We start from the raw sequence: 12511 nt of genomic DNA, 5'->3' as shown, positions 1-12511 counted from the left end.
TAAGTGCAATTTTTCACTTCAGACTAATTCTTTTTTAACTTCAAACCCGATAAGTCTGAAGTTGATCGTAAAGTGGGTAGGCTTGCAAATGTTTTTGCAAAGTGGGTATAGATTCAATTGTGACCCCAAAATTGGGTATAAAGGCAAAAGCCCGTCTAAACCTATATACCTATAGACCCAATGTGTCGGAAAATTACTTTCGCATGTCAAAGATATGAAATATTTCTCGAGAGGGTGAGATGCTTCTTCCAAAGTATCTTTTTCAACTCCTCTAAATTGTCAAAGAATTACAAAGTACACAAGTCCATCAAGAAAGGAGTGGGGAAAAAACACCTTTTATTAGGCCTCCGTAGTAACAACAAACAAAACAATTTTTCTTTAACTGCTTAGGAAAACCCAAACTGAAATCTTTCCATCAAGACTTACCAAAAGCTAAGAGTAATGAAACGGACTTTTAAAAAAACGACTTATAAAAGCTCTGAAATGCAGATTAAATTGCACTGGACAAAATGACTAGGATACAATACCAAAAAAAAATGGCAATTCATTAGTGAAAACCAAATATACAGGTACAGCTGTAATGATTAGAATACATCTACAGAAAAAACGAGCTTCCGCGTGATTCTACAATCCTTCAAATATAATTGAAAAACAAAAATCTACCTGCATTTCTTTGAAGCTTATTATCTTGGCTTCTTAACAAAATAATTGGTAAATCCCTAGATTGAGCTGAACACTGAGAAAATAACATTCAGCTCAGTAAATGTCTTCTAACCAATCTGTGAAACCATCTGCCAAATGGAAGTGCCAACAAATCCTGCCGATAACAGCAATTTCCCCCCAGGCCAGACCACATGTGCAGCTCATGGAGAAAAATACAAGAACACCATTCTGTTACAGCTCAATCCATCAAAGTATATTCCACACAGCCTCCAACCCGTTAACTGAAGGTGCCCGCAGATGTAGGATTTCAACTTGGAGCTTAACAAGGATGGAAGGATCGAGCTCGTCGAATCTGAACATCTTGAGAATAAGTGCCTTAACAATCATCCGTTGGGATTGGTTCAATATCAATACATTCCCTTAAATACAGGGTTTGTGCGGCATATGCTAGCTCCATATTCCTCGTATTCTGTCTTTGTATGGCAAGCCTAACATAAAAAGAAAACAATTGGTCATCCAAAAAGAGATTTAAATTCTCCTACTCCAATGGAATACATAAACCAGCAAATTACACGGACTAAGTTCATTTTCCGTAATTAATTACAATAAAAAAAAATTAAAAGAAAAGAGTAGAAACTGAAGGATAAACATACCGCAAAAAATTCCGGAGTTGAAGCTAGTACAGAACCTCCAAACCAAACTGCATATCTCTGGATAGGATTGCTGACAACATTCACTTCAACTGGTTGTGCCTGAGTTTAAAATTTCAGCAATCAAGCAACCTTGATATATTGGAGACAATATTTATTTGTCACCTAAAATTCAGGCAAGAATGAGAGGGAAAAACGCTTACTTTGACATTTCCACCTAACCGAGCATCTGATGCATGAACACGGTCATCCACAATCTTCTTGAGATCTCGCTGCAATCTTCTATGGAAGTCTTTGAACATGGTTGATCCTCCGGATAGAACAATATTCTGAATTTCCAAAAGTGTAGAATGCATCACACTCACATTGAAGAGGATGTTCATACACGACTTCAGTTCATTCGAGATATGAGGAACCTTTTGTTGATCTGAATCACTAGAGAATAGTTCTATGGAATTCAGTAACAAAATTACCTTATATAAAGCTCTTCTTGTGTCAATTGGTGCAGACTGGATACATTTGTCAATCACATCAGGTAAAGGGGTCGTAAAATCACTATTATAGATCTCAGGATTGAAGAAAACCTGTGAACACAAACAAAACTTAAAATCTGAAGCTAATCACCATGAAAATTCTCCTATTTTTACCCAGCTATATGTTGATTAAAGCCCAAAGCTCCTTTTTGTTCCTTTTAATTTCTCCCATCCCCTCAGTGGTTCCCAGATTATCACCCTGCATGACTCGAGCACCATATCGGTAGGTCGGAGGTCAAGAGGCTTACCCCAAAATCTTAACATGAATAAATATATCTTACAAGAGACTAGAAGTCAAATGAGCATGAAAACTAGATTTTTTTAATTTACGTAGGTCTTTTCTGTTAAATTAGGGTTTAGAAAAAGAGATACACTTCATGCAGAAAAAGCAGGGTTTGAGCTGTACATTTCTGGACAATTCAAGAGATTTGGGTAAACATGAAGTAGACAATGCTAATTCATTGACCCAGCATCTTGTATAACCTCAACTCCAGTAGGCTTAAAAAGCACATTGAAAGTAAAACTTTAGAGCTCAAAAGATTCAGAAAATTGAAGGTAGAGGACAACAAACCTCAGGACCAAGAAATCGCTCATAGCCAACATCACATGAATATGGTGCTCCTGTCTTTGGTTTTGTACCTCTCCATTGCTTGATGTACTTCCCTGGCTCTTTATCATGCTTATTAAACTCCTGAAATCATTTGATAATAAGGACCTATTACAAGCAAAAACCAGTTGTAACCTCTAGTCTCAAATGCAAAAGAGGATTCTGAGGAGTTAAAATCTTGGGATAAGTGGCTTGCCCTAACTCAAGCAAACATAGAATAGATAAGTCAAGTTTGAGCACTGGATGGATTCTCAGAAAGAACTTCAAACTTTTTTTAAACTACTCTTTCAACTTATTCATTTTTACTCCTCTTGTATGGGCCCATACAAATAGATAATACCTTCACAATGTCAGAACAAGTATAGCAATACATTTCCTTCACTTTTCGTGCTACTTCAAAGGAATCCTCTGCTGGTACATGCTCTCCTCTTTCCTATATTTAACAAAATAAAAATAAATTTAATCTTTTGAAGGTTGATTGAACAATCAGATACCCTCTCAAAACTCAAAGCTAGGCATCATCCACCCAAGATGCTCACTAAGCCATAGGTATTTTAAGATCTCCTACACGTTAAGGACATTTGATAATTGGGTAAACAGGAGGTAAAAGAGATTGATATCATAAACGAAATAACCTTAAGTGGTACTTCTCAATTCGAGCAACTATGATCTGAGTACTGGAGAATAAACGCTGGATAATAAAATTTTGCATGACAAGCAATAGGAGGAACAATCATAAAATGTCTAATGTTATTTACCCTCCAATAACTGCTTTACTAAATAGCCAACATTAAACTCATAAAAATATCTTATTTAGGTGGTGTTTGGACTAGAAACCAGTTCGGATTTGTTTTTCTTTTCATCTCTTTTCTTTTTTTCTTTTTTTTGGGGAGGGGTGGGGTTAACGCTATTTGAATTGATTTGGAGAAATTGGTATCGTGTGTCTTAAGAATTGTTTTTGGCTGTTATTTGTTTTCAGGGTGAAAACACTGCTTTACAGAAAATGAAAATAATATTTGCTTGTTTTATTTTGCTAACTTAACAATTAATGAAAAGAAAACACAACACATAACACATATATCACAATAACATCAATTGTTGTTTATTTTGTTTCATAAAATAAATAGGCACTAAGAAACTTTGCAACGGCAGTATTCAGAAGAAGATACTTCAGTAGGGAAAGGTCTCTACGCAAAAGAAAAGGAAAGTACTACAATTTTCAGATAAAATGTTTTGTGCAACGATTTAAAAAGAACTCCTTCAAACGTAAATGTTGCGCCCAAATCTTGATTATCCATGAGGGTTGTGAATATCAGATAACAGAAGCAAATGAGAAAATAAAGTAAACCAAAAATAACCCTGCTGGATAATGATTGTGATCAAGATTAATCCTGCCAGTAATAAACTCAGTTCCATTGTCCAGGTACAGAATCTTCAGATGCTTCATTTGGTTTCCAAGAATGTTCAAGGCAAGAAGGGGGGACCAAATTTATTACCTGTTCCATCCCAACGTAATGATGAAACGGCTGAAACTAGGTATTGCTACTATCAGTATACTCATTTGAACCAGAGGCTTGTGTGCTACAGGAGATAGTTCCCCTTCTACCAATTAAAGAATGTGAAAACTACTCCATGTCCTTGTTTCATCTCTTGGATAGTTGCAACTTTAAGGGATTTCTAATAGCAATAACATTGAGACACAATTCAGGATATCACAATCCTATGTTGTTCATCCAACCCGATAGATTAGTAACAGTCAAGGAAAAGTAGTGAACATGCATTTTTTAATTATTAGCGACACATATTTCTATTCAACCACATTATGGAAATGTTGTACTAAAGTCATAAAGAGACAAGAACTGATATACCTTCATGAGCTGCTGAATGAAAAGAGTAACATCTTTCCCAGCAACGGGGATTGACTTAATGCTACTCCCAATAACATAACCTTCAGCAACAGGTACAACATGGGTAGCACCATCTCCAACATCCACTACGACTCCAGTCATCTCACACTAAAGAAAAAACATATAATAACAATTACAAGAAATGTCAAATTGGTAGACCACAACTGTTAACTTCAGTTTCTGGGACAATGGTATGCAAGTCACTTATGATCAAAAAGAAGACAACAGATAAACAGGATATTATATCAAGCAAGCAATGGACATACCAAATAAAGCTTGTCATGCAACTCAGTACTTTCTCTCTCCATATGCAATGTTCATTTTCCCATTTTTCTACTAGAAAAGAAAAGAATGAAGATACAAGGTTGGAACAGACTCCTTGACCCTTACTTTTTTTTTTTTCCTTTGCGCTCCCCAGACCCCACGATGTGGGATAATACTGGGTATGTTGTTGTTGTTTATTCTGATAAGGTCGTTGAAAGTGCATATAGGAGTAGACGAACTTCAACAAGAATGAGTTTTCATTTTAAGGAAATCAATGATTGATGGTGTCCTTACAATCAGAATACTACCTTGCATGACAATTTCTCTGGAATGTACTCTGGTTTTCCGGAAAACTCATATTTGTTTGTAGGCTTGTCGCATTTGCTGAAGATACATGCTTTTAGGAAAGGTAAAAGGCATATTTGTTTGTAGGCTTGTCACATTTCCTGAAGATACATGCTTTTAGGAAAGGTAAAGGGCATACGCACTGGACATGCTATAGTACAGTGCAGCTGAGCCAAGCCAGCCGACAACTTGCTCGACCTCACTTGCTTTGACATGAAAGCGACTCAATTTTGTCAAGCTGAAGTGGCATGCAGATAACTCTTTAAGTTCCTAATAAATTCCAATTTATTCACTCTGTCCAACATGACACAATATTCAGGATGTCCTAAGTTGTTTGACACGCTTTTACAATGATGATGACAATATTTTTTGAGATATACAATGATGACACAATTTTTGCACTAGGTAATAAATACCACTATAGATACCACTGATTCATACCCAATTGATAAGTTTTATCCAAAAAAAAATTTTGATACAACAACAACAAACCCAGTGTAATCCCACAAGTGGGGTCTGGGGAGGGTAGTATGTATGCAGATCTTACCCCTACCTTATAAAGGTAGAGAGGCTGTTTCGGATAAGATAAGTAAAATAAGTTTTATCCAAATTCAACAATGAGTAAAATTTTTAAGTAAATATGATTTTCATATACGCCGATAAACCTAACATTTTTTATCTACTATTACAAACAAAATTATAAGTGTTTATCAAAAAAACATAATTTATAAGTCAATCTAACCTCTTAACTCTTTTATGGGGTATCAAACTATGTCACTGAAAAGGAAATATGTATTTTCTCCAACACGTCACTCCTATATCACCTTCTTCCCTCATATTCTACAACTAAAACCACACTTTCGATCTATCACTAGAGTCAGGGTGTCCTTAACCAGTTGAAGTAAACTAGTAAGTCCCAGTAAGCTCAACTCAGACCAACCAATCAAAAAAGCAGCTAAACACAAAAATACAGCTACCTAATTAATTCTTCTGACATGCCAAACCAAGTACCATAAGGCAACCGAAATCTCCAAACACCACAATCTCCTATCCCAACCATCTCCAGTGACTAAAACCAAGAGAAAAAGGAATTAAGGAAAAAAGAAATGGGGGAAGGGGATATCTAGAGGGACAATTCAACTCAAGATGCAAGATAAGCTTTCTAGGGCTTTCATACAATAGTTACTTTGATTGTGGCCTCACTCAGATGGTTGGGGCACGTGCGGAGGAGAAGCCTAGATGTCCCGGTTAGGAGGTGTGAGCGTTTGGTTTTGGCAGGCGTGAGAAGAGGTAGAGGGCGGTCTAAAAAGTATTGGGGCGTGGTGATCATGTAGGACATGGCGCGACTTCAGATCTCCGAGGACATGGCTCCTGATAGGAAGGTGTGGAGGTCGAGCATTAGGGTTGAAGGGTAGGGGTAGTCGAGCGTTTTTCTTCTTTATTCCGGGGGTGGGGCTAGTCTGATAGTGTTTTATCTTGGAATGCTAGTGGAGTATGTTGTGTTCACATTATTTTCCCGTTTTCATAGTATTGTGTAACTAGTACCGGTTTTTGTTATTGCCGTTCCACCTATTTTTTGTCTCTTACAATGTTGTTATTATCTCTCTGGTTGCTGCTGCTGGTAATGATCTATTGTCTCTGTTCGTTTTTTTAGTCGAGGGTCTCCCAGAAACAACCTCTGTACTCCTTCGGGATAGGGGTAAGGTCTGCGTACACTCTACTCTCCCCAGATCCCACTTGGTGGGATTTTACTAGGTTGTTGTTGTTGTTGATTGTAGCCTCAATGATTCATTTATTATTCTTCTACGTTGATTACATAATTGTGGAATTTTCTCTCCAACAACAACAACATACCCAGTATTATCTCACACTGTGGGGTATGGGGAGGGTAGTGTGTACGCAGACCTTACCCCTACCTTGTGAGGATAGAGAGGTTGTTTCCAATAGACCCTCTGCTCAGGAAAGCATAAGCACCACATTAATGAAAATATAGACAAAAAGGGACAGTACCAAAAAGCCATATAAAAGCAGAATAAACAACAAGATAGTAAAGTGATCAACAATGAAAGAAAACAACGGTTAGTCATAAAAACCTACTACCAATAGAAAGCGAGACTGCGTGTCAATACGACTATTATGAACACTCTAGACTACCTACTCTACTACCCTAATTCTCGACCTCCATACCTTCCTATCAAGGGTCAAAATGGAATTTTCTCTCCACTTTCGATAAAATCAGTATTTTTATAATTGAAAAGGAAACTTCCCGCATACAAGGTCTATACAAAAAGTAAAGGCTATACATAGAAGAAACCAATCATCTATACCGATTTGGATATATGGGGAAGTTTTCTCTTTCTGTGCAGTTTTTGTCCTTATCAAAAAAAACGAAGAGGTAAAGATTCTAACTGGGAAGATACATACTTTCCACCTTAAAATTATCCCGCACATACCAAAACTTGGGGGCAACCTTTTGCCCCCCTAGTCTTGTTAAAAGTGAGTCTAATACCCAATTGCAACCCAAAAAAAAAACCAATATTGTCGTAGGCGGTGTTCTACATGCTCCACCACGTCAAATGCTACGCTAGAGGCTCGTCGAACGCCACTTAGCTTTAATCTTTTCACTCCTTTTTTCTATTTCCCTCTTTTTCCCCCTCATTTTTTACTTCTTTTCCAAACTTCTTTTCTAATTTCATCTTCCACGTAAGAAGATAGGGGTTTAGCGATTGCCGGAAAACATTGTCTGCGAACCCTCAATCTTCAACCTTTCCTCCTCTATCTTTCCCTCCCTCTTCCCGTAATCCAAAACTTTGCCCCATCATCGCTTCATCTCTCTTTCACCCTCTCGTTTTCCCTCCCCCTCTCCCAAGATTCGAAATGCACATTATCTAAAAAGATCTTAAATACACTTTAGTCTGTCCCTAACAATTTTACATCTTTTCTTTCAAAGAAGGTTTTTTTTAAGGTGCTACTCCACAATATCACTTTAAATATGACAATTAATCGACTACACCTTAAACCCAAGCAAGTCAAATATGACATAATATTTTTAATATTAGCTATTCTTTACATCAACTAATGATTACAAACAGATTGGATTTTATGAATAATTAATTTTCTTTTCACAGTTAAAAGTTTTTAAACCTGAGTACAGTGAAATGGGGATATTTTTAGATTGCGTCTGTTTAAGTGTTCTGAAAACTTGCAAAAGTGTTTGTTTGGTGAAATGTTTCCAAAATTTGCGTCAAGAGTTAGCTTTTTTTTTTTTTTTTTCCTTTTGAAGATTTTGAAAAAAATAAAAAGTTAACTTTTTTTGCAAGTTCATGAATAAAAATTGACCAAACAAACATCTTTCAACAAACTACTTGCAATATTGTTTTGCAGTTCTCCAAAGACTCTAACAAACCCAACATTACTAATCTCAAATGTTGCATAAGAGCTTGAAAGAAGCCTCTCATGGCTCTTTTTAGACGCTTGTGAAGAACCAAAAAGGGTTAGAATTAAGAAACATTATAAAAGAAAAGGAGTCCATCTCCCTTATTCCTCCTCTTCTCCTTCTTGTTCACCCCACAAGACTCCTTTTTTCTCCATCTCTATTTTCTTCTTCTACTTCGTAACACCACCCGACACCCCACAATGCCAGCCCAAGACCGCTCACTCCCAGTGAGTCTCCTCACACACCCCTTCCAGATACTATTTTTCCCTTATAGCTTCTTCTCCTCCTCTTTTCCCCCAGCCCCTCCAACCAGAAACTCTTCTTCTCCTTTCATCTCTGTCCTTCATTTTTCAATTTCATTTGGTCCTTTTTCTCCTCCTTTCTCCTCCTCCTAGTCACCTCCTGTCATCCATGTGTCATCCACTCCCAATAACAGCTCGAAACTCCAGTCAAACCATCACACCAGACACATATCCTCCTCTGCACATTCTCTCATAACATAGGCAACAATCTGAACTTCGAGAAACACAACAAGCTTTACACTATGCACATCAATTTGGTCACTCCCCTAAATCTTTTTATCAATAAAAGTGACATCATTGAAGTTAGTCCTTATATTGTGAAAAACTAGAGCAAATAATGGACAATTGAAGAATCCAAGCTATCATCTATTACACAGTAATACTCTAGACAAAACAAAGCTACTTGCGAAGCTATAATAGATCATAAAAATGTTAATACCATAAAATATCCAACCCCACATATCATCAAAATCCCAAAAATAAACCACGACAAAGTTCTTAAAGCTAGGCTGCCAACCTTAGATGCTGTGTACCCAGCTGCCAGAGCAAGAACCGGCTGCACAGCTATATAAAGTCCCGGAACATTGAAAGTCTCAAACATAATTTCACCAGTATATTCTCGGTTCTCTGGTGCAGTCATAGGGCTTTCAGTCAACAGAAAATAGTGATCCTCAGGGTCACAGCGCAGATAATTGAATATACACTGCTGCCAGAACCGCTCCATTGCATCCCAGTTATCAACCTGTCCATGTTTAATAGGATAGCTAAGATTGTAAGTGCTACTAGATTTAGATCTACTCAATGCCTCTTCCCCAATAAAGAAATCAAGATCAGCCATAACTCCTGCACTGTACTGAGCTAAGTTGCTGCTCTTAGTCAAAGCTCGAGGCTGATTGATAAATGATTCGTTAACAGCGACAACTGTAGGCAGTATGAAAGATGGTTCAACATTTCCAGCAAAACCCATTTTTGTATACCTGAAAATAAGAGAGAAAAACAAAGTTTTGGAATCAAAATGTCGTTGAGGAATTTTATCAAACAGGTGGAGGATAATGATATAATACCCGGTTCCATTGTCAATGACTACAGCTGGGCGAGAGGTAGAAGGGTCCATAATGAATTCAAGAAGGAATACGAAAGATTGAATGTGCTGTGATGGATCTGCAGTTGAGATCCAAAGAAGGGTTTAAAGGGGATGATCATGGTCGTAAAGGTTTCAATTCGTCCATTTTTTTCATAGAATAAGGTGAAGAAAGAGTTTGGAATTCATCAAAGTGATCATCGTCTAGTAACGTATGGGAATCAGCCGTTCTTCAATATTGCCTTTTCTGGATTGAATATGGATTCCTTTCTTAGCAATCAAACAAAATGTTTTCAAGTCTTTATCGGTTGTTTGCTTGGCTTTAATTTCGTCCCCGGCAGGTGGGGCTTCTTAGGAGTAATATATAGATGTTCCACATTGGCTGCTTTCGCACCGTTGGGATATGGACATATGGTAAACTACTAGACTCCATGTGGATCCTAAAGTGTTATGGTCGGCCACGGTACGGCTGTCCAATTTAGAAATTGATTCTCTTTTTGAGAAACGGGAATACTAATATTAGTACTACTGCGAACCAATCATATTATATGTCATAGAGATGCCACTTAGCACATTTTGGTTACCAAGTTTAACCAACTTAGTATATATATTATCCGAAATAAACCTAACAAAATGTGTTCCACCTTTGTATGCTAGGAACTGGTTTTCAACAAAATATAGTGGGACTGCAAAATTCGTGACTTGATTTAATTTGGACTGCTTGGAAGCTTCCTTTGCCAAACTGTGAGATACTTGATTTACTTGCCTAAAGATATGTCTGACCACCTGTAACGACCTGACCGGTTATTTTGAGCTTTAAGGTTCCGTTCAGTGGTTCGAGATCTTGAGTAGCTTCCTATTGTGTGTTATGACTTGCGTGCATGGTCGGATTTGAATTTCAGATGTTTCGGGATGAATTCGGATGAGTGTTTCTCACTTTAGAAGCTTAAGTGGAAAATGTTGATTGATGTTTGACTTTTGTGAAAACGACCCCGGAACAATGTTTTGATGGCTCTGATAGGTTCATATCGTAATTTTGGACTTGGACGTATGCTCGGAATCGAATTCGAAGATCCGTAGGTTGATTTGTGTTGTGTTTGCCGTTAAAGGCTTAGAATTTTGATAAGTTTGACCGTAGGTTGACTTCATAGTTATCGTGTTTTGGATTTCTGTTTCAGGACTATGAATAAGTCTGTTTTATCATTTGGAACTTGTCCGCAAAGTTTGGCGTCATTCCGAGTTAATTTGATAGGAATCGGACGCGCGGTTGTATTTTTAGAAACTCTTGAGTTTCATGTTGAATTCATATGTTTTGAGGTATGATTCGTGGTTTCGGATGTTAATTTGATGATTTGATCGCACGAGCGAGTTTGTGTTATGTTTTTAGACTTGTGTTGAGGTTTGGTTTGGAGCCCCGCGGGCTCGGGAGAGTTTCGGACGTGTTGCGGAGTGTTTGTTAGAGTTCAAGCACTGCTGGTTCTTTTTTGCACAAAATCTTTAGGTCTCGCAATTGCGATGTTTTGCTTGAGTCTGGTAGGCTCGCATTTGCGAACCCAGAGTTCGCATTTGCGATGAGGGGCTGGGTAAGCTTGATTCGCATTTGTGATCATCCTGATCGCTTTTGCGAAGTATCTTTGGTTCGCAATTGCGAACTATGTCGCATTTGCGACTATAACAAGGGTGTGAGGGACTTCGCTTTTGCGATTGTTTCTTCGTATTTGTGGGGTTCGCATTTGCGACACCTACGACTGGACAAAAAGTTGAGGGACAGGATTTTTGGTCTCATTTTCATATTTTGGAACCCTAGACTCGATAGGAAGCAATTTTGAAGAGGGATTTTCATCTACAAACTTTGAGTAAGTAATTGTAATCTATTTCTAATCATATTCCATCAATATATCTTAGATTTTAACATTAAAAGCATGTGAATCAAAGTGAAAATTTGTAAAACTTTTGTCAAATTTTTGAAAAATAAGAATTTGAGTTTTGAGAGTCGATTTGGACTCGAATTTTGAAACTAATCACATATATGAACTCGTGGGGTCATGGGTAGTCGGAATCTACCATTGGACCCAGGTTTTGACCGGGCGTGCCCAGGGTTAACTTTTGTTTACTTTTGAGCAATTGTGTAAGGATCATAACTTTAATTATTGGAATTGATTTCTCTTTCATTATTTGATGTTATTGAGTCGATTTTGGTTAGATTTAAGCCGAGCGGAGGCGAATTATAAAGGAAAAGCTATTTTAGAGTATTGATTGAGGGCTTTTGAGGTAATTATCTTACCTAACGTTGTGTGGGGGAGCTACCCCGTAGGAATTGGTTTGTTTGCACTATTTGAACTACGTGAAAGACGTGTACACGAGCTGACGAGTGTGTACACGGCTGATATGTGGAAATTTGACCGGCTTAGACTCTTAGGTTCTTATGTACATTAAAAATGAAGTTGTCTTATCGTGTTAAATCCTCCATTGCTAAATTTACTCTTATATTTCTTATTTTAAGTTGATTGGTTCATGTTCTACCCTTTATTGCCAAATATACTCTTGTATGCCTAAATTGAAATTGTTGCCTCTTTTATTGCCATGTTATCCCTTCCGTAGTAGATTATTCTTAATAGTTATTGTTATCTTCTCCATTATTGACTTATCCTTATTTGAAGTCATTGTTATATGTATCTCTCTTATCGTTGAGTTGTATTTATTTGGAATCATTGTTACATGTT

General features: G+C 37.4%; 1 protein-coding gene across 2 annotated transcripts; it reads right to left on the bottom strand.

Annotated features, from left to right (window-relative positions):
- Window positions 1–524: 524 nt before the first annotated feature.
- LOC104096085 (actin-related protein 3) lies at window positions 525–10112 on the bottom strand. 2 transcript variants are annotated; one of them, XM_009602390.3, is made up of 9 exons: window positions 9772–10112; window positions 9225–9684; window positions 4322–4468; window positions 2794–2886; window positions 2418–2537; window positions 1787–1897; window positions 1517–1642; window positions 1317–1415; window positions 525–1151 (listed from the first exon to the last, which is right to left on the bottom strand). In XM_009602390.3, the coding sequence occupies exons 1-9, from the start codon at window positions 9819–9821 to the stop codon at window positions 1071–1073; spliced, it is 1287 nt and encodes a 428-aa protein (XP_009600685.1). In that variant the 5' UTR covers window positions 9822–10112; the 3' UTR covers window positions 525–1070. The 2 variants fall into 2 exon arrangements, with proteins under 2 accessions (XP_009600685.1, XP_070055910.1); XM_070199809.1 differs by lacking the exon at window positions 2794–2886 and having other exon boundaries at window positions 9772–10083.
- Between the last annotated feature and the right edge of the window lie 2399 nt (window positions 10113–12511).

The sequence above is a fragment of the Nicotiana tomentosiformis genome, chromosome 4 (assembly GCF_000390325.3).
Source record: "Nicotiana tomentosiformis chromosome 4, ASM39032v3, whole genome shotgun sequence".
Lineage (NCBI taxonomy): Eukaryota > Viridiplantae > Streptophyta > Magnoliopsida > Solanales > Solanaceae > Nicotiana > Nicotiana tomentosiformis.
Note: the sequence above shows the minus strand (reverse complement) of the source record. Positions and strands in the feature narration are given on the sequence as shown.